Source organism: Sinocyclocheilus anshuiensis, unplaced genomic scaffold (genome assembly GCF_001515605.1).
Source record: "Sinocyclocheilus anshuiensis isolate Anshui unplaced genomic scaffold, SAMN03320099.WGS_v1.1 scaffold1251, whole genome shotgun sequence".
NCBI lineage: Eukaryota > Metazoa > Chordata > Actinopteri > Cypriniformes > Cyprinidae > Sinocyclocheilus > Sinocyclocheilus anshuiensis.
Genome location: NW_015539970.1, coordinates 1004817 through 1028537, shown reverse-complemented (window position 1 = coordinate 1028537; position 23721 = coordinate 1004817). Strand labels below are relative to the sequence as shown.

Genomic DNA, 23721 nt, shown 5'->3' with positions numbered 1-23721 from the left:
ACCGAGTAGGACCAAGCCATTTTGCAGCTGATCAGCGGCGACGTCCCAAGGTTGACATCAGCGATATGCAGAAGAATAGGGAGGAGATTTAACCTTATTTAACCTTTAACCTTATTTCATCCTGAGATTTATAGTATGCACAAGCCAACAAATTCAGTGTGTTAAAAATTAATGTGATTTTGATTCATTTAAAACTTGAAGCATAACTCTGGCATTATTCAACCCATAGCCCTGTTGAGCAAGGTCACTGTGAGCTATTGATAGCTATTCCTCTTCAACATTTCGGTTGAATAAAATCTTTAAAAATATATTTTAGGCCTACAAGTGATATAAAACTGATACTATAATATGTGAATATTTCTTCTTTAATGTGTTCTTAATATGACAAAGTAAGTGTTTTTATTAATGCCATTAATGTTTTTGTTAATACAGCGTATAGCACTAGTCAACTAAATGAATGTAACATGGCAAAGATGAATGCACTTTTGGAAGTTGAATGTAAGGGAAATGTCATTTTGGAATTTCTGTGGTCTAATGTGATATTGCTTTTCATGAAATTTTCTTTTATTGTTGTAATTAATTTATAGCATTAACAAGATGACTCGTTTTATATATATATACAGGTGCATCTAAAAAAAATAGATTTTTTTTTATTTTGGTAACTTGTTTCAAAAAGTGAAACTTTCATATATTCTAGATTCATTACATGTAAAGTAAAACATTTCAGAAGTTTGTTTTTGTTTGTTTTAATTTTGATGATTAGAGCTTACATCTCAAAGTCAAAAATCCAGTATCTCAAAATATTAGAATATTTACATTTGAGTTTCATTAAATGACCATCCCTACAGTATAAATTCCGGATATCTCTTGTTTTTTGAAACCACAATAATGGGGAAGACTGCTGAAATGGCAATGGTCCAGAAGACAATCGCTGACACCCTCCACAAAGAGGGTAAGTCACAGAAGGTCATTACTGAAAGGGGTGGCTGTTCACAGAGTGCTGTATCAAAGCATATTAAATGCAAAGTTGACTGGAAGGAAGAAATTGGGTAGGAAAAGGTGCACAAGCAACAGGGATGACCGCAAGCTTGAGAATACTGTCAAGCAAAGCCGATTCAAACACTTGGGAGAGCTTCACAAGGAGTGGACTGAAGCTGGAGTCAGTGCATCAAGAGTCACCACACTCAGACCTCTTCAGAAAAAGGGCTACCAAGCCACTTCTGAAACAGAAACAACGTCAGAAGCATCTTACCTGGGCAAAAGAGAAAAAGAACTGGACTGTTGCTCAGTGCTCCAAAGTCCTTTTTTCAGATAAAAGTAAATTTTGCATTTCATTTGCAAATCAAGGTCTGGAGTCTGGAGGAAGACTGGAGAGGCACAGAATCCAAGCTGCTTGAAGTTCAGTGTGAAGTTTCTGAAGTCAGTGATGATTTGGGATGCCGTGATGTCTGCTGGTGTTGGTCCATTGTGTTTTATCAAGTCCAAAGTCAATGCAGCCGTCTACCAGGAGATTTTGGAGCACTTTATGCTTCCATCTGCTGACAAGCTTTATGGAGATGCTGATTTCCTTTTCCAGCAGGATTTAGCACCTGCCCACAGTGCCAAAACCACTTCCAAGTGGTTTGCTGACCATGATATTAATGTGCTTGATTGGCCAGCCAACATGCCTGACCTGAACCCCATATGGAGTCTATGGGATATCTTCAGGAGAAAGATGAGAAACAGTCGATCCAACAATACAGACGAGCTGAAGGCTCAATAGTGCCTCAGTCTGATCGCTTCCATGCCACACCTCACTGATGCTGTCATTTGTGCTAAAGTAGCCCCGACCAAGTATTGAGTGCATATATGAACATACTTTAAAGAACTTGAACTTTTCTGTTTTGCAAATCCTTTTTTTTTTTTATTGATCTTAGTTAGGAAATATTCTAATATTTTGAGATACTGGATTTTTTACTTACATGAGCTGTAAGCTTTAATTCAAAATCAAAATTAAAACAAAAAACTTTTGAAATGTTTTACTTTACATAATGAATGTAGAATATATGAAAGTTTCACTTTTTGAAATAAGTAAAAAAAAAAGTTTTTTTGAGATGCACCTGTATATATAGTTAAGCACATTCTCCAAACTTTTATTACATCAGTGAAATAAAAGCAATCTAATTTATATAACAAGGTAATTAAATAAATTACAATAATTAAATTAAATTAGTGCAACAAATACTACTATGACATATACAGTAGAGTGAATACAGGTAACATATAATACTACTTAAATAGCTAAAGCTCTCCACTATACTATACTATACTATACTATGGAATCTTGTTTCCATAGATTAAAAAAAAAAAAGTCTCCCCCCCCCTCACAATTCTGTGATTTCTGAGATATAAAGTCTGAATATATAAGATATAATCTTGCAATTCTGAGTTTAAAAAGTTGCAATTACCCTTTTTTATTATTTATTTTGTGGAGGAAAAACAAGAAAATTGTGAGTTTATATCTCGCAATCCGGGTGTGCAATCCTGAAAAAAGTTTGAATTGTGAGATATAAACTCATAATTGCAAGAAACAAGTCTAACTTGTGAGATGAAATGTCACAATTACCTTTTTTATTGTTTTATTCCATGGCAGAAACAGGCCTCCATAAATATATAAATAAATAAACAAACTATAACTGCAAAAATTTAACAATCCCATTTTGTCTTTAGGCTACTGAGGCCATGTTCCTAAAAAATAAGCTTCTTTTGCAGTTTTTCTTTGGACAATTCTTAACAGCTTTCATAAGATTCACCCACCTAAGATTTAGGAAAACATTTTGTGGATGGAGTCACTGGGATTTAGTGGATAAAGGCAAAGGAAATAAAAGCAGGCATCCGTGCAAACAGAGGTATGAACTGCCTAAGGCGAGATCTATAAAACAGACAAGAGGAAAGAGAGACAATACAGGATATACTCAAATATGTGAATCCTGATAGTTAATCTGCATCCATTACTGTAGTGTGAGTGCTTTAATGTGTGTTTGTGTGAGTATACAAGCATGAGTGGCTGAAGCAAGCACATACCCCTCCTTTCTCACATTCCAAGTGGCTGGAGTGAGCTGTGACTGATCATCGCTGAGAGCGGTGTAGTCTGAACAACAGAGGCGAGGAGGGAGGGTCTCTCTCTCACACACACACACACACACACACACACACAGCAGAGAGCGGGACATCTCTGTCCCTGCTGCGGCAGCTGGAGCTCTGAGCGGGAACAGGAATATACAGACACTGGGAGGAGGAGGAAGAGAGAACGGGGAAGCAAGGGTCCATATGTGGCAGTCCAGTGGGTTTGGGGAGTCTAGAGCTGGTGGGGTCTGAGCCATGGGGAACTCCAACAGCAAGAAGAAAACCCAGGCTAACCTTACCAGCAGTCACCGCACTAGCAGAGTAAAGTCCATCTGGCACTTTAGACATGTGGATAAATTCAAAACAGGTAGGAAAAGATGGGAAATTCTGCATTTTGCAATTCATAAAGAGTTTGTTATTGCCCGGCTTAGATCTGACTCATAATAAATTGTGTGGCAGTGCTTTATTTATTTAGATTTAGATTTTATTTGATAAATATGGCGATTTAATGTGGAATGTATAGAAACTTTGTCTAAAATGTATTTCAGTATGTATATGTGTATAACAAATTCCGTATTGGGGAATTAAAAGAAAAAAATATGATCTGTTACTGGAAAAACCCATATTGATCGATTATGTGATACGGACAAAAAAAAGTATTGTGATGGTACCATGGTATCAGATGGTAAATGGTGGTAGCAGAGTTATTATAACTAAACTAACTAAAATGACTAAAACTAAAACAACAACGACAACAACAAATAAAATAATAAATACATACATACATACATAAATAAAATTGGTTGCTTGAAATAAAATAAATATTAACTAAAATAAAAGAAAATCTACAAAACCTAAACTATTTAACTAAAAATGTAAAATAATAATAGAAATGTAAAAATGTGATATAATAATAATAATAATAATTTAACATACACTAAAAAAAAAAACTATAGTAATACCTGCATCACAAATAAAAATAAATAAATAAATTACAACTTTTTATAAAAATGTATATTAAAATTAAAATGTTGATTTTGTAGATATTAAAATGGTGATATTGTTAAAAAAAACTATATAAATAAAAAAATCAGTCATTTATAATGCCTACATGTGTCCAACAAACCATGGTAGTACCATCATACTTTTGGTGATTTCTGTTGTGTGGGAATCCTGAGAGATTTTGTGCTTTTGTCATTATGGGAGGGAAAGAGATCCAGGGGTTTCTTCCTGTGTTTCAGTGAGTTGTTTCAATGTCTAAGAAGGTTTGAGAGTGTTATTGAAATGGAAAATGCTGTAAACCCGTCACAAGTCTATCATTTACCGCTTGTTTTCCTCAAATTCCCTGCAATCACGGCTCTGTTATTAAGTTTTCTGACTTTCTGTTTTGTGCAACCTCTCATTTTCCAAAGCACACAACACAGGAAGTCTTTGACTGAAGGTTTGGTACTACTGTTCATCAGTATCAGCGCACTTCTGTGACTTCAGACTTTGGGTGTCTGAGTGGCTTTAAGACAGTCAGTTCTCTGTCATTTAAAATCACAGGGGAATGTCAGCACTAAGACCCCTGACAGAAAATTAAATCAAAAGTGTACGTCAAAAAGAGCTGCTGTTTACAGAGATGAACAAATCTCCTGTCAAACACATCCCTTTCATTTTTGTCTCGGTTGCGAAGAACAAGATGCCTGTTTTCAAGTGGAACATTTCACCAATCTGACTTGCTTCGTAACTCACTTCGGCACCTCACTTTTCATATGACGCAAAGACTCCTACATCAAAATATCCCTGTAGAGAAAATGGAAAGAGGAAATTAGCCTATTAGCAGTAATGTCATTTGGATTATGTCCGAATACTAAGACGTCTCCTTTCTCAACATGTTGTGAAAATTCTTCGTAACTATTTTGTTTTCCATAAACTTTTTGCCAATAAAAATGTAAGAAGATGCTCGTTAACAGATTCTTTTTTTTTTTTTTTTTTTGTTTTTTTTAATTAAGTTCTTCACAGATTGAATTTACAGTTTGAAAATGAGATCATGTTGATGATACTCACACAATAGCGCGTCTGGCACAGTTGCTGCTGGTCCAGTAGAAAGACACTCCCACTAAAAAATTGATTTTTAACGATAACAATTTTTTTTTTTTTATAGACAAGTGTCTTCCTACACTCTCTAACTTTAATGTTTGGGTATACAGTATACTGTATGTATATTTTGCAATAAATTAAAAAAATATTGTTTCTATATAAATAATCATCATCTTAATTTAAAACCATCCAAATAAATAGTTTTATATTATCTAATGTTTTTTTTTTTTTTTTTTTTGATTATGTCAATGATAATAAAGACAACAAGAAAGATAAAAAGATAATGGGTATTATGGCAATAAACTAGACGATTTTAATGAAAACATATCCATCTATTTTGCAAAATGGAAGAAACCTATCCTCTTTGAACATTTGAGACATGAACATTATCTTCTTTGAACATAATTAGCTGCTATAGGTAAATAACAAAAAAATTAAAAAAAATAACAAAGTGCAGTAAATGGTTAAAATATTGGTGCTGCCAACCAATCTGTTCATGATTATACTAGATTATCATATAACGCAGCCCAGCAGGTATCTTGATATCATTTTGATGTCAAATTTTAGTCAAGACTTGATCAAGATGCTGTAACATAATTTTCAATTCAGTTTGGACGGCAGTTGGTAATTGGGTGAAAATAAGAAGTTAATCCCACACTGAAATTGGTTTAATGTACAGTATATGAAGGCCAGTATGTTTAACGTTCAATTTACATCAAATCAACATCATGTCAAGTTTTTGACGTCAGTTGGATTTGCATATTTGACCTCAGTTTAGATGCCAATTTGATGTCTTTTCAACATCAACTGCCCACTGGGAGCATAGTGGACAGATTTTGTATAATAACTGGAAGAAAATGACACTTGAAGCCTTAAATATTCAAGTTGAAAATGCCAGAGTCTGTTCTTTCATTAAAAATAAAGTGGATTCTGTAAATACTTGATCTTCTTCACTGACCAGTTCATCAGTGAAGGAAATTGAATATTTACAAATACAAATACACGTTTGTTTGCCATGAAATGTATGTAAATATGCGCAAGGTATTTTTCAGTCTGATTAAGAAAGTAGTCTGATTGAAGCATTTAGATGCTTATTTTTTTCAGGTCTACAAACTCCTTTCCAGCCCAATCGAAATTAATTCAGATTGAGCTCAATCAGCAATGCATTTCCCAAAAGCATCATTAGCCGACTATGCTCGCAAATACCATTGTTACCAGCATAGTTCAATGATTTGCTGTTTCCTGAAACCATACTTCAAATGAACATTCACAAACAGCACTGGAAACATAGATGGTTGGAACTACAGCTATCGACCTGTGGTTAGAAGCATAGATTCCTGTTAGTATGACATGTGGACTAAAAAAATCATGCTGTATTGTTAATTCCATTTGAATATATAACAGCAAAATGCACGGAACAACAAAACTCTGGTGTTTCAGTGATGACTCATCTGAACAGAATCCTGTGTGATTGGTTATAGCGTGCAATAGTGTAAAACACGTAAAAAGAAATATAATGGGACAAATAAGCCCTAATATTAACTAGATAATAATACTAGCCTAATAATAATAATTATTATAATAATCTTGATATCGTCAAAGGCATCAGCCACAGGTGTTATCTTTGACTGTCATCAATACACGATACTATCGTCTATTGGCACAACCCTAAAGTCAAATAACAAGTAAAGTAGTCATCAGTGCCATGTTTGTTACATCAGCATCTTGTAGATCTCAAATCAAACAATTTGCATAAATTATTTCTCCACCACCTGTGCTGCGCAACGATATACACTGAACAAAATTATAAACGCAATACTTTTGTTTTTCGAGACCCCGATGAGGACGACGAGCATGCAGATGAGCTTCCTTGAGACGGTTTCTGACAGTTTGTGCAGAAATTCTTTGGTTATGCAAACCGATTGTTGCAGCAGCTGTCCGGGTGGCTGGTCTCAGACGATCTTGGAGGTGAAGATGCTGGATGTGGAGGTCCTGGGCTGGTGTGGTTACACGTGGTCTGCAGTTGTGTGTTCTGCCAAATTCTCTGAAACGCCTTTGGAGACGGCTTATGGTAGAGAAATGAACATTCAATTCACGGGCAACAGCTCTGGTGGACATTCCTGCAGTCAGCATGCCAATTGCACGCTCCCTCAAAACTTCCGACATCTGTGGCATTGTGCTGTGTGATAAAACTGCACATTTTAGAGTGGCCTTTTATTGTGGCCAGCCTAAGGCACACCTGTGCAATAATCATGCTGTCTAATCAGCATCTTGATATGCCACACCTGTGAGGTGGATGGATTATCTCGGCAAAGGAGAAGTGCTCACTAACACAGATTTAGACAGATTTGTGAACAATATTTGAGAGAAATAGGCCTTTTGTGTACATAGAAAAAGTCTTAGATCTTTGAGTTCAGCTCATGAAAAATGGGGGCAAAAACAAAAGTGTTGCGTTTATAATTTTGTTCAGTTGAGTGTATATCATACTATGGTAGTTAATCAGTCAGTTGAAATGAGAATTATTATAAGCAGAACTGACTAACATTAATGAATGTGACCAGACAAAATGTTATATATAACAAAATATAATATGTTTGTCAAAAGACAAAAACTATAAAACTGTCAAATCGAGGACTGACTGTGGAACAAAGGTTTGAATGCTATGCTGTATTGAGCGACTGTTATACACTCTTCCTTGGATTGTCTTTATGCATAGCTTTACTCATTCATCGAGCCGTTTATTCAGAAGAGCTGAATCTGAATGCATTCCAGCATACCAGTCTCTCTCCTCACGCGTGACTGGGCAGAATACACAACAGAGGGGTCGTCCCCTGTGGCGGCGGTGCTGCAAACATGTGTCCAACGGTCTATAGCGGTTTAAATATTTAGAGGAAAATAAGTGTTCTTGTAGCTGAGCTCCACCTTGTGTGCAGCAAACTATTCAACCAAAGACTCTCAAGGTCCGTGAGCCATTGGTGATGTTAGAGATTGATAGATGGACGTTGGATTATGGAGAAAGAGTTCTCATCCCATCAGTGCCTGAGCTGCATCAAGTCATGCACTGGGGAATCTGGGCTCATGGTGAGAAATCCAATATGTTAGATCTCTCTCCATGGTCACGTGAATGATGATTAACACTGGACATAACTCTGACAGATCGCTCATCCCAGTCAACCAGGCTGCAGCTCAAGTGGGACTGGGGGAGGGTCAGCAGACTGCTGCGGAAAGCAGGAACTGAATAGTATAGACCTGTCTTGTGATAATACACCTGTCAGTGCTGCTACAGTGGCTACAGATTTTTCAGGCATCTTAGAGAAGATAACACTCATTGCATTAGTTTGCTCAACAAATATGATGTATCTATAGTGAATGTTAGTTTGCATATATCATTGTGTCATATTGAAATCCAGTAGGACTTTCTGCAAAGGTTCACTCAGAGTTAAAGACATAATGTTGCAGTAATGTAATAGAATAGGACATTTATTAAATGTTCACAACCAAGAAAAAATTTCTTCTTTTTTTTCAGTTTTAATTGTTAAAACGTTTATTTATTTACTTACTTACTTGCTTACTCACGTACATACAAATGGATGTTTTGAATGTTCCAGAACTTTTGGACATAACATTTTTATAACTTTTTATTGACACAAAATTGCTAACAATACAGTGACAATCCACAATATAATTGCTGCCTTGGTTTGGTTCAATTTTGATTTGATATTAATTGAAAACACTTTTCCCCCAAAGACAAAAACATGCAAACAAGTCATACAAAGCAATATATTTTCTTTAGATGTATGCCTTTTATTTAAGCTTATTATTTTTGGCTTATTACAACTTAATTTCACCATAAACAAAAGCTTAGTTATATGAAAGTAGAATTTTATCTTAAGATAAAACTAAAAACATTTTGTTAATCAATGTTTCATTTAGTATTATTAAAGACTTCAGTAGACCTTAAAGGGGTCATATGATGCGATTTCAATTTTTCCTTTCTCTTTGAAGTGTTACAAGCTCTTGGTGCATAAAGAAGATCTGTAAAGTTGCAAAGACTAAAGTCTCAAATCCAAAGAGATATTCTTCATAAAAGTTAAGAGTCAGCCACGCCTACCTAAAACACGCCCCCACATGTCTACGTCACTGTGTGGGAAGATTTGCATAATGCCGCCCAAATGTTCACGCAAAGAAAGAAGGCGTAACTTTTATTCTCACTGTAGTATTGTTGCTGCCGCCATGTCGTGAAGGCGCTGTGTGTTTCGTTGTGAAAGCGAAACTACTTTGTTTGGCCTTCCAAAAGAGGACGATATCTGCTTCGTCATGCCTGGAGCTGATCCGTGCTGGTTGCTGAGGAAATACAACAACTTCGCGCTGTGGATCACCGGATCGGCTTTCACCGTGGACGAAGCAGAGTCCAGCCCGGGGTCGTCACATGTGGCTGCCGCAAGCCCTCCGGACGCTCCTTCGTCGAATCCGCCGGCCGCGCTGTTCTCAAGTCCGCCGCCTCTGCTCACTCAATCCCTCCGGCCATTCCTCACTCTAGCCCCTGGCCGCCGCTCACTCTAGGCCACCGTGTGGAAATAAACACATTTCATTACACCAAATACACAAAATAATGTTCTTTTTAGCAACATCATATGGCCCCTTTAAATGCTTGTGATGTATTTTTAAAAAAAGAAGAATATTTTCATCATAATTACAGTATATACCAATAATAATAATAATAAAACCACAATAATTTCTGCAGTCAGTAAAGATAGACAGTATGGTGTAAAGCAAAAATAAACACTTTAAACACATTTTAAATATTTTATTCATGTCTTTTTTCCTTTTTTGAAGAGTGTTATTTGCTTTCAGAAAAACTGAACAAAACAGGTTTAAAACTTGAAACCATGATTTTTGATTAGACCAATATATAAACGCACTTGAAATAAATGACTTTTCGTTTTTATTTTCATTCAACACACCATAAGCCACTTGTATGTTGAAATGAACACTAAATAGACAGACATCACTTTTAATATGCATGACTTTTATGAACTATTCATTCAGAAGAGGGTGAGAAACATTGTTTTTGAGACTTTGTGTCCTTGTTTATGATCAAATATCACACTGTCCCTATCACATCAGAAAACGGAACATTCTGAACAAGACGAACCACATGCTGACCTTCAGTAACCTCTAGAGAGCAAAGAAAGCATCTCAGTCCCTAACAGAATTACAGTTGAAGAAGAAAGAAGAGCGGGTGAGCTTTTGTTTTGAGGGAAATCCTCTTACTCTGGCAGTGCTGTCAGCAGAAACACTGTGTGTGTGGTCCAAACTAAATGCTCATCAGGACCCAGTATGGGATTTTCTATACAACCTCATTTTTAATCTTGTTTTAGCAGACAAAACAAGTTCAAAAAGAGTTTGTGTCATACTCCTGAAATAACTTGCGATACTTAGTATGCAGGACGAGTTGTAAGATGTGGTGTGACTGTCTGTTTTTCCTGAAAACTACAAGCATGCTGCCTTGAATTTATAGCGGTAAATGAACACTAACAATTTAAATCAAAGCTTATAGTGCATAAAAACACAAACATAGGTAATATAGTTATATGGTTATAGTATTTGGTCATAGTATAGTTTGGTTATAGTGTGTAGTATTTGAGTGTCTGCACAGGAAAAATGGCGGAGTTGTTTTTCCAGAGTTAATATTTTTTTCCTCAAAAATAGTTGTTTTTACTCTATTTTGAGTGTACAGAGTAAAATGTGTCAGTAGAGTGGGAGCAAAATTATAGAGTAACTGTGACTCCTCCCCAAACTGTTCTCCTCCCTTCGTTGATCCGCCATTACTGTTAATCACGGCCATCGACCGCTGCTGCTTGTGGGTTTAGAAGAGAAGATGCGCTTCTGCTGGATGGTAAAGTAAGTAAAGTTTCAAAGTCTTAGTATTTATTTTAATAATATTCGCCTCTGTTTTGAGCTCAGATTATTTTGCCACGTTTTTTGAACATTATAATCGAGATCGCTTCTCATGTTAGCTTGAGAACTAAATTAGGCAAAGTTATCTTGAAAGCAAATAACTGTTAGCTAACATATACAGTATGAACATTACGAACGTTAATTGACACCAGTGAAACTAGCTAGCTGCCTATCAATTGTCTGTCCACTAAACTATTGTGACGAGTGGTTCAAGTTGTGCACCACATGTACTTGACTCGGTAAAGAGTTAAGTTAACCTTAGCCTTAATTGTATTGTTGGAGCATTTTGATGTGTATTAGCCCTATTCGGATGGTATGTTAACTGTTTCTCATGGGAACGTAAGGTATTTTCAACATTTACAGGGGCTAGTTGAGTTTCAATTCAAATTTCACCGTTTGAATCCTTTTTGACCACTGCGGAACACCGTACGATAACTTTTGCGCTTCACTGTAATTTGCATGCATTTTTAATGTACACTTTTATTACTGAAATGCTGGGAAGTAGGCTATTTACAAGAACAATATTTCATCAGCGCTCCTCCTCAGCCAGAGGAGAAAAAGGAAAAAAACAGATAAACATTTGAAATGGGCCATACAGCAAGATGTTAATATTAGTCTACAATTAGGCTATATACATTAAAGATATAAACCAAACAATTTAATGTTTACCTCATGTAAATATAAAGCTGAATTAATGTATTTTAATTATTATATCTTAAAATTACATCCATCACTTTGAGATAAAAAAATAATTTCTATTGCATATGTCTTCCTATTTTTAAACAGGATATTTAAATAACCACATAATACAAATTATATTATAATATTTTCCTATTGTTAAATTAAATATGAAATTATTCATATTTTTCCAAGCATAGACTATTGTATTTACAGCAGACAATCATGCAACCACGTGAGCAGTGCATTCCCAGGTTTGTAGGATCACATTGAAAAATATCTTAATTTGTGTTCTGAAGATGAACGAAGGTCTTATGGGTTTGGAACGACATAAGGGTGAGTAATTAATGACAGAATTTTCATTTTTGGGAGAACTATCCCTTTAATGATCACCTGTCCTCTAAATTGTTGTTCTTGTGCTATTATTTTCTACTTAGCACATTTGGTAACAATCTGTTGGAAGTATGTACAACAGAAACTTTGGTGGAAGACAGACATCACTGTATCTTTATTCATGCTGTATTTTGACTTTAACTGTAAAAATGTGTTTTCATCCTTTCACAGACTGTTACCAGTATCCAAGGGCACTTGGATAGCATTGGAGAGTCTCCAGCTGTATCTACTTCTTGTTGGGCTGAAGAGAAGTAGGGTCCAGTCTTGTTTTATTGTAATTGTCCAACATGCTCTACCCTGTAAGGCCTCTAATTCACTGGCCTGTTTTGATTAGCTTTTCAAAGCTCACTTTGTCTTAAGAATTTCATACTGTCAGGAATTGACCATTGTGTATAGCTTTCTGCAAAACACTGCCTATGATATAGATGCTGAAACCATCAAGTGATCATAATCACAAGTGAATTAAATGTAATACTGTTTAAATAGGAGCTTGAAAAATAAAATTGAGATATGAGTATACAGTTTGTTGTTGACTTTATTTTCAGATTGAAAAATAAGTTTTTCATTTATATTTTAGGGCTTTTGCGGATAAAACATGAAGGGTGTAATTTAGAAGATTAACTCTGGATAGAGTTAGTTATTCATTAAAGTTCACTCATAATTGATGATAAACAACTCTGGAGGGGAGGTAAATTGTGGTAGAGTAAATTTGACTTTCCTCTGAACAGAGTTAAAAAGTCGCAGAGTCCATTTCTTTTACCTCTGAACTGAGTAAAATAGTACAAGAGTTAATTTCAAAAAACACTAAATAGAGTCAAATATAACAGGAAAGAGTAAAATATTAACACTAAATTGAGCAAAATGAACTCTGGAAAAACAACTCTATCAAAAGAGTAACTTTTACTCTTTTCAGAGAGGGACCAAATGTTATCTGGCATAGAGTAATATTTTCTTCAATTTGAGTAAATTTTACTCGGGCAAATTTACTGTGTGTAAACACTGTGACAGTAGCCGTGAGAAATTCTCACTAAATGTCATTTAGCAGTGATCCTAGAGTGCCAAATGCACTGTGGGGTGGCATCAAAAGCATGGTGGGTAATGGGGCATAAAACTGATTATTACTCTGAGTGAGTTATTAAGATCCACAGTTGATGGTTCCCATGTAGATGTATCAGCTCACATTAAGATTGCTTTGCCTTAGGAAGTAAAACAATTCTCACAGGCATTACACAGCAAAATAATAAATTTGTTGCTTGACCTTTAGCTCTCAGTTACATTTGAACTAGATAAGACAAAATATATATTAAAACTTACATACACAAGCATAACAACGCAGCCCATTCATTCAAATATCTTCAACTGCATTCCTCTACTGAATTGCATTGGATAGTTCACCCTAAAATGAAAATTCTGTTATCATTTACTCACTATCAAGTTGTTCTAAACCTGTATTTCTATATTTCTGTATTTCTAAACCTGAGTTTCTTTCTTCTGAGCACAAAACAAGGTATTTTGAAGAATGTTGGTAAACAAACATTTGCTGGTAGCCACTGACTTCCATATTTTAGTATTTTTTTCCCATACTATGTAAGTCAATGGCTGTTTCAAATGCTGTCCTTTTGAACTTTTTATTTATCAAAGAATCCTGAAAAAAGATCAATAACTCGGAATGTTTATTCAGCATCAAATCAGCATATTAGAATGATGTGAAACTGAAGACTGGGGTAATGATGCTGAAAATTCAGCTTTGCATCACGGTAATAAATTACATTTTAAAATATATTAAAATAGAAAACAGTTCTTTTAAATTGCCTTGGTGAGCATGTACTGTAAGTCTTCTTTAAAAAACACTAAGAAAGCTACAGACTCCAAACTTTTTAGCGGTAGTGTGTGTGTGTATTATATTGTATATTTCATCACTGCATCTTGTAAACACAATAATTCTGACAAGACTTGAAGGCAGTGTAAGGAGCTGTTCAGAATGCGTTTTTTGCATTCAGTTCAGCTTTTAAAAAAATGTGTCTTGAGACCTTGTGATTTTCTGTGCGTCTTGCATATTTATGTCTGTGTGAATGGCTAAGTCATCCTGTTTGACACCTTTAGAACATTTTTATGTTCAGCAAGGTTGACCTGGACATGAACTTCGTACAACTGTATATTTCCCCTTACCAAAAAGTAGTATACTTCAAGTTTATTTTAGTAAGTATACTTAAGTAAAGTTCAAGTATATTTGTAAGTATACTTTATGTAGTAAGTATACAAATATCAGTGTACTAGTAGTATACTTGTAAGTGTACTATTTCAATACTCCTTGGGACTAAATTGGCCCACTTTCTAGTATATAAAAGTATACTTTTAAGTATACTTTAAGTATAACAGTAGTAAACTTTGAGTACACAACTAGTTTACATCAAAATGTTTAGTTTGTACTGCAACTATACTAAAAGTGAACTTATAGGTATACTGATAGTTTACTAATGAAATACTTGTAGTAGCATTTTTAGTACACTTTGAAGTATACCCCTTGTGACTTGAAAAATCCCAGCAGAGTTATACTATTTGGTGTTCAAACTTTCCACCTGTTTAAGACAAAACACGGAGAAGCTGCCTTAGGACCTATCTCAGAGGTTGAATGTAGTAAATAATAATTCCGTAGCAACAGGCTGCGGTGGGCGAGATATTCCATTTTTCATTATCCCATGAACAGCATTCGACTAATCTCTTTGTGCACATCCTTCACCCTTTGAAGTTTCAGTTAAAAGTGCTTCAATCAAGCACAGTGCCAAAGAGAGTTACAGAACAGCACGATAATCTGTCAGTGGAGGGAAATTCTTTCATACCCAAAATAGAAATTTCAAACAGTTTTAATGTTTTTTTTTAAATAGGATTCTAGAGCACACTCCAGTTAATCCCCATACACCAGTGACCTCAGGATTGGATTTGTTCTCAGACTGGCCAGGGTTCCTCAGGGAGGAGAGAGTTGCCTTTATTATATCTTGAGCTGCAACCAAAAGAACCCGCCAAATGTTATTTCAAGAATCCCTGCCAAAGTCAATCTGTTTTCCAAACTCAAATAGTTGTTTCAAGTCATTTAGAAACATGTTTTGGTTTTATTGCTCACATCTAGAAGGTAGTGATAGGCAGAATAGAAAAGGGCCCAATATAAAGCCATTGTTTCTGAATGTAATAGGGCCTGGTGCAGCCATTTCCTCCATTACAGACAAATTGATTTAGCATATTAGAGGCAAGGAGACAACACCAAAGCCATCTTGTACACTTTTCGACCAACAAATAACATACAAATGGAAGCTAGGATAACAAAAATGAAAGTAGCTGGGATAAATATGATAGCTGGGATGTGCCTTTAAAGGGATAGTTCACTCAAAAATGAAGATTCTTTCATCATTTATGCTACTGTCCTTTTCTCTTTCCAAAACGGTATGACTTAATTTTTTCTGCAGAACACAGAAATCTATTATGAAAAATGGTTCAACTGTTTTCACCCATTTAATGAAAGTCAGTGGGGTCCAAAACAACACTGGCCCCCACTGACTTTCATTGTATGGAAAAGGAAAATATATTTTATCTTCTAAAGAATACCGAAAGTCATACAGGTTTGGTATAATATTTTATTTGGTATAACTATACTTATAAGTAGTTTATTAGTATTACTCAGCAAATCCAAATGTTAAATGCACAGTAATGTTGTAGGAGTGTTGTAATAGCCTATAGATTGTGACCCAACTTTATCTTTGTCAAACAACACTAATTTGCTTTTCACTTGATGCTAAGACACTATGTCATCAGCCTTGCTAGTGCTTTGATGCAAGTTCTGTTAATGAAGTAGGTCATTGTGCTGAAGTCTGCAGTTTTCTTGCTTACCCGTGAACGTCAATGTAAAGACTTCAGAATTCTCATTCACTCTGTGTAAGAAAGCACACTAACAATTGCTATCACACACCACCCCTTCATCCTGATAGACTCAGGTAAATAAACTGAGGGCAGAGCTGTTTTTCTGCCTTGGCGCTCAGATATTAAATTGTATTAAATATTCACATATTCTTCTGCAAACAGACCAGGCTTGAAAGTTGTCTGATGCAAAGGTCTGCAATGAATTCTCAAGGCCATAGAAAACAGGTTGTATTGACTGGATAGTGTTTCAGTGATAGCAGCACAGTGGCTGCTGTATATGTGTGTCAGAGCAGAGCATGTGTGTTACAATGAGACTAAAGTACTTGTGATGCATTTATCCCAATGCACAAGGTAAGCTACAGTCATTAAAGGGAGATTTCTGCAGCATATAAAATCAGAAGCCTTTCTTGTCCAAGCAGCATTATTCATACCAGTTAAAACTACATTTACTGCATTTTGCACTGTCATACCCAGTGTTGGGGAAAGTTACTTTTAAAAGTAATGCATTACAATATTGCGTTACTCCATAAAAAAGTAACTAATTACGTTACTTCGTTACTTTTTATGGAAAGTAATGCGTTACGTTACTTTTGCGTTACTTTTTAAATCTGGACAGGGCTTGCTTGTTCGTTTTTAAAATAAAAAAGTTATATTTTTGGCAAATATAAAAGCCTTTTCACAACAAAAGTGAAATGAATAAGCCTCAGGCTGAAGGGAAAGTAAATTTATGTCCGTACAGTGCAGAAGAAGACATTTCAACACACTTCAGCAATAAAAAAAGACACACAAATGTTTGTCTAGAGTAATTTTTGCTTATTAGTATGGTTGAACTGGATCATCGAAGGTCAGAAGCAAAGACATTGGTTAATAGAATGAGATTAAATACATAATGATATTTGTGTTGTTTAACATTTAATTATTGCAGGTTTGCGTCATATTCTGAGTTGCATTATTTTTATTCATTTTGAGGAATACTGAATCTGTGTTTTTTTTGTGTGAGTGAGATAAATTTATATTCATTAGCACATCAGCATATTCATATTTATTTTAGAACTACAGTAACATCTGATTTCTCAACATGGGGACAGGAGAGCTGTCAATCAATAAATTGGAAAGAAAAAGTAACTTGCGTTACTTATTTGAAAAAGTAACTCAGATATTCTCTTGTAAATTAAAAAGTAATGTGTTAGTTTACTAGTTACTTGAAAAAAGTAATCTGATTATGTAACTCGCGTTACTTGTAATGCGTTACCCCCAACACTGGTCATACCTCTCTAGACGGCCGTCTCCTCCACTCATGGTAATTACAGTAACTAACTGATAGTCGTCTGATGGTTAATTCACCCAAAAACGCAGATTCTGTCATCCTCATGTTGTTTCAAATCTGTATGACTTTCTTTCCTCCATGGAACACAAAAGAAGATATTTTGAAGAATGATTATGCTGCCAATTTCCATACAGTGAAATTATGTGTTGTAACCAATTACAACAGGCCAGCTTTGAGTAAAGCAGCTTACAAACTTTGCAGAACCTTTTTATTTTGTATTCCGCTGAAGAGAGAATGTCATACAGGTTTGGAGAACAACATTTGAATATGGTGACAGAATTTTCATTTTTGGGTGAACTATCCCAAACTCGTTGCATGGTGGATTTTTATTTTTGATTTTTTTACATTTTCTGTATAACAGCAAACACAGATTTGGCATTTGACTCTCTGTCCTTATGTAACACCAGGTAGCGTCTGTTTTCAGAAAACTTCTGTCTGTTCTGTATCAGAATCACACCATGTCCATTAGCATAGACAGAACTGCTCTTTGTGTTATTATCTTGTTAAAGTAACACACACACACACACACACGCCAGTAAGGGAACTGTTTTTGATTTGTAACTGCTCTTTAATCAAATTTTGCTTAATAAAAAATTCATCTGACAGCTATGTATGAGACTCAAGAGTTCGTGTAAAGTCACAGGACTGGTGTTATTACTTCAGAGCACATATACCACATGACAGACTCCAGATGCTCTGTACTTATTTCCTAATTTCACTAATGAAGTCAATATGTCTAAATGATAAACTAAGGCCCTTCTGATGTAATTTAGTTTCCGATGATCTTCACAGAACCTTCAGTTCACTAAAATGCTGATGATGTTCTTCTTCTGTTGTCAAAGTCAGCCGTGTTTGTGTCACAGCAGTAATCCAGGTGGCATTGTTGCCTGTCATCCTGTCTAACATAGTAGACAGCTCAAGACATGAGCAACTCACATTTACAGCCTCTGCTTCTTGTGACAAATTTAGGTTGGTAGCAACTGAGAGGGAAAACTGGATTGACCGTGTCAGTTGATTACAAGCCACCATTGCTATTGTCTGCAGTCATTTCAACATCTTAAAACCAAGTGAAAGTGTCTTTGTGTGGTCTTATTGAACAGGGTTTGCCTTGTTATAGGAAAGGAATGGATGATAACTGACAAATGGAATGCTGATAGCATTTTCACAGTGTATTTAGTGAACTAATGTAGCAAATATCCTCCATATCAACCTCACAACAGAACAATCCTAAAAGGCAGCTACATAGTTTTCCAATTCCTGACAGTTTTCCATTTTCCTAACTTTAAAAAAAGGATATTGTTCAGATTTCTGACAGTTTTAATGGGAAAATATCTTGGTCTGGATGGAGTTTCATTTGATGAAACTTAACAATAATGCAATTTGATGTATGCTAGACAGCATTTAGAACAATCATTGAAATTTCTATTCAATAAATAGCCGGTCACACTTAAGATTGGGGACAAGTTCTTAGTATTAACGAACTATTAACTATGACTTTTGCCTCAGTAAACTCCTAATTTGCTGCTTATTAATAGTTAGTAAGGTAGTTGTAAAGTTTAGGTATGGGATTAAGGGATGAAAAATATGGTCATGCAGAATAAGGCATTAACATGTGCTTTATAAGAACTAATAAACACCCAATATGCTAGTAATATGCAACTAGCAATAACCAACTAGTTCATAGTGAGAATTGGTCCCTAAAATAAAGTGTTACCGAACAGCCATAAGTAAAATCATTACCTCAAATTCCTGACAGTTTTCCATTTTCCTAACTTTAAAAAAAGGATATTGTTCAGATTTCTGACAGTTTTAATGGGAAAATATCTTGGTCTGGATGGAGTTTCATTTGATGAAACTTAACAATAATGCAATTTGATGTATGCTAGACAGCATTTAGAACAATCATTGAAATTTCTATTCAATAAATAGCCGGTCACACTTAAGATTGGGGACAAGTTCTTAGTATTAACGAACTATTAACTATGACTTTTGCCTCAGTAAACTCCTAATTTGCTGCTTATTAATAGTTAGTAAGGTAGTTGTAAAGTTTAGGTATGGGATTAAGGGATGAAAAATATGGTCATGCAGAATAAGGCATTAACATGTGCTTTATAAGAACTAATAAACACCCAATATGCTAGTAATATGCAACTAGCAATAACCAACTAGTTAATAGTGAGAATTGGTCCCTAAAATAAAGTGTTACCGAACAGCCTTAAGTAAAATCATTACCTCAGTTTTCAAGTGGATGGGAACTGTGACAAATAGCAGATATCAGAAGGAAGACACAGGGTTACTGGGTTGTTGTTGTTGTTGCACATCTGGTTGAAGCATGTTGGTTCCTGCACTCACAGACCCTTTAATGGACTGAGAGCAGTAAAGACGCACCCATCAGTGTCTCTAAATCTCCTAACTGAGCTGTACTGCCTGCGGTGGGTCTGCTCGAGTTCACTCTGAGACTAAGAAAAAATTATCAAACCTTTTTTAAAACTTCTGTATGAAATTCTTTCTTCTATTTTGAACAATGTAGCCATTGACCAAAGTCAATGGCTACCAGCAACTGTTTGGTTAGCCACATCCTCTTTTAATGTTCAACAGAAGAAAAACCCATACAGGTTTAAAACAACTTGAGGGTGAGTAAATGATGACATAATTTTCATTTTTAAGGGGTGAACTATCCCTTTAAACTTTAACACATGATTGATATCTCATGTACAGCAGTTTGTTAATGGGATGTGTGCCATTACTTTTCTAAGCAATCAAACTAAAAAACATAACAAAACAAACTTAGAGGTGGGCGCCCTTGTGAAAAAGAAGTGTGCTTTACTGTGTTGAATATGCACTTCTAGTGTACTTGTAGAGTATACAGTACTTTCATAACTATGTTTCACAACACACTTATTGTAAGTACACTTTTAAATACATGTCACATGAAAAGTTTTACCTTAAAGTATATATGTGTTAAATTTCTAATTACAATTATTACAAAAATGACTAGTCCTATAAGGTACATTTTCATTTATAAGTTAACATTCAACTGAATTTGAGTGTCTCAAATTATTACTTTTAGTTCATACTGAAGTATTCTTTTAAAGTATATTATTTCCATAATAAATACTCTTTTTTTCAAAAGTATGCTAAAGTGTATTTCTTTTTCACAAGGGGACTCTTGACTTGGTTCACTCAATATCTTAACAAACTTAGCACAAATAAGCACCATGGATACATTTCTTCTGTTTGAAGTATACTTTCAGCAAGATGTGACAAGTAGGTCTGTTTTGGGGTCAAAGGTTAAATGATGGTTGTAAGGCTTGGGGTAAGAACCTGTGCTTAGCTATAATATCTAACACAACTGTTCACAGAAAGGAATTAATAAATGTATCCTAAAATCCCTATACAGGCTTAGTGACAGTAAACAAAATAATTGTGTTTTAGTAGTTACCAAACTATTAACAATTAATGTTGTAAATCTGACAGTTAGACGGGTTTGGAAGAAACATTGCTTGTAAAACTCGATCTCCAGCTTGCTTTGAACTCAATTTGATTAATGTAACTATTACATCATGGAAAGAAGCGTGTTTTACCCACAGTGCCATGCACAGGTCATGCATCCTGTTTTTCTGAATGTGGAGAATATGGCTTTTCAGAATATATAACGTGCATGGATGGCATGAGGATATACTTTCACATAACTGGGTTTAATTATGAGCTGTTACATTTTTGGACAAAAATAGCATTGCAACTTACACATTTAGGCCATAATAAAAGCATTTAAATGCATTGAAAATCAGAGGGCACACAGACTATGTTAGAAAGTTTATGTGAATATGAGTAGCTCACAGAGCTTGAGCTTTGAGGCTTGGACGGCTCTCCTCACTGTCCACAACAGCCTTCTGTGGTGTTAAAGAATAAAAATACCACTGAACTCAAATCCCTTTCAGAATTCTTGTATCCGGCATGTGTTTGATTTAACCACAGTGGAAGGATATTCACTATAATATTCACATGTTTTTGGTTACTTTCTATGTCTCTTTCTTTGCCTTTCTTAGAAACGCTTGGAAGTTTTTGACCACAGGCTGCATTGCACAGCATTCCCAACTCTTAGATCCTAGATTAAATCCCTGGCAGGGGTATTGAAATCACTTCATAAAAATCATGTTATGAGAATGTTTTCTGAAGTTCTGAATGAATAAAAATACATTATGTGAGACCCACACAATGATCTGTGCAGTATAATCAATGTAATTGACATTGTTTTGGTCGAAATGGCTTGTTGCCTGGAGATGTTGTCATTATGAATGATCAGATGTGATAAAGAGAGAGAAAGACTTTGCTCAGGGTCACACTCTGCTAATAAACACTAAAAACTGACAAATAGTCTCTCAACTCTGGAGAAACCAGTCTTAATAAGCAAACACATTAAAAGCCATGCTAAGTAAAAAAAAAAAAAAAAGGTGAGATTGATAAGAATAAGGACATGTAAATGGGCCATGTTTATGGGTAGAAAGCACAGTGACGAAAGAATGTAAATATATTGCACTAGCATATAGATACATTCAAAACTTACAGCATGGACTAAATGCCACAAAATTGTAATTGTATTTTAATCAGGTGTTTAATTTAAAAAGCCCTCCCAACACATTATTTAATTTTGTTTTATTTCATTTTATAACACAACCTCATAAAGGGACAGAACAGTGGCTAGATTGAGATCCAATGGATATAAATAACAAGAGCATGAGCACAATACACACTCACATAAACACTGGTGTTGCTTAAAGAGAAACAATAGATGCTTTTATTTGCATGGCCTAATGTCACCTCTACATTTAAGCACCACAGGGTCTTATACCACTATATACACAGAGATAAAGTATCTGTTTCAAAACAATAGTTACAAGGTTCTATTAACAAGTCAAGTAAATAAATCCATCTTCTTGTTTATTAATGAACCCAGCCTGTGGGGATATTTCTTCAAAATGGTCACATTGCTCTACCATGTTTGAAAATAAAGTACCACCATCACTAATCCTTACCCTATACCTAACTAATAGTGCTAACAAAAGCTCTTTGAGCTCTTTGATCAAGTGTTGTGATTGTGTTTCACTGGACTCATATGTACAGTACTCTATATTGCAAGTTCAGTGCTGTACCAGGTGGGCTTCCAAGCAAGTTTACTACATCAGAAAGGCCATATATGTGGAGCTAGTTATGTGATGCAAACGTCAAAATATGTTAGTTTACAAATCATGCGTTTTGGTAAAAGTGTTTTGAGGTTCTAACATAGTATTGTGCAAGGAACCATTTGAAAATAAAGCTTTATTAATAATCTAATTAATAATGCATTTAAGATTTGTGTGAAAAAGAACAAAATTTGTTGGTGTTTTACTGCCACTAGAGTTCATTTCAGCTGGAAACTACAGTGAAATGTATAGATAGTAGAGGTCTGCACGTGCTTTAAACTGAGAGAGAGAGAGAGAGAGAGGGCTGAAAGTTGCGTGTGCGTGAACCTGCGTCTGCGCGTCTCTCTCTACAAGCAATGAGGCTTAGTTACTTCAAAAACAGCGATTTTACCACCTCATTGCAGAGAAATATAACGTTGCGAGTCAGTAGCCTGTCAAAGCTATTTTACTAATAAAAGTTTTTGTGCTGTGTTGTCGTGTGCAATAATGTGTGTGCGTGCGTCTATGAAAGCAGCGTAGGCTACTGCATATACACTCTAAAAAATGCTGGGTTAAATATAACCCAGCATTTTTTAGAGTGTAGTTTTAGTTTAGCTATAAACCAGAGCCCGACCCGAACCTGAAGCTATTCATTAAACATTAACCCGAACCCGACCCAAACCCCGAAAGTATTTTGGGACCCATCTGGGCTCGGGTCGGGTAGCAGACCTCTTAATATTTCCACACATGCTAGCATAACAAAATTGATGGTATTTACTAGTTGCCATATAAAAACTATATACAGATAACATTTTAAACTGTCATATGGTCGTGTTACAACGTGCCCCTCAGATGTTACAATGTACCCCACCTACGGGGCATGTTGTCACATTTCACTTCCATTTTTTGAGGGTAAATAAAGAAAAACATATACATTGTAATTATGAAACAAAGCGTCATATTTTTTCTAGACAAGTGTGAAATTGCTGTGGATAAAATATTATACTCTGAACCCCATGTGGATTAACAAACTGAGAAAGTCAAGTGTTAGGTTGTGCCTTGCTCTCCTCTACTAAAAAAGGCCCTTAGAAGCTTACAACT

The 23721-nt window shown here is 35.3% G+C and overlaps 1 protein-coding gene across 3 annotated transcripts in view; it reads left to right on the top strand.

Annotated features, from left to right (window-relative positions):
* LOC107687075 (uncharacterized protein KIAA1522 homolog) overlaps positions 1-23721 on the top strand; it is a 55679-nt gene that overhangs the window by 19695 nt on the left and 12263 nt on the right. Inside the window, exon 1 of one of the 3 annotated variants that reach the window (XM_016484226.1) lies at positions 2679-3472. The exons of the other annotated variants lie outside the window; for them this stretch is intronic. Coding sequence (XP_016339712.1) covers positions 3361-3472 — 112 coding nt within the window. The 5' untranslated portion in view covers positions 2679-3360. Of the gene's footprint in view, positions 1-2678; positions 3473-23721 lie in introns of those variants that run through there. 3 annotated transcript variants of the gene reach the window in all.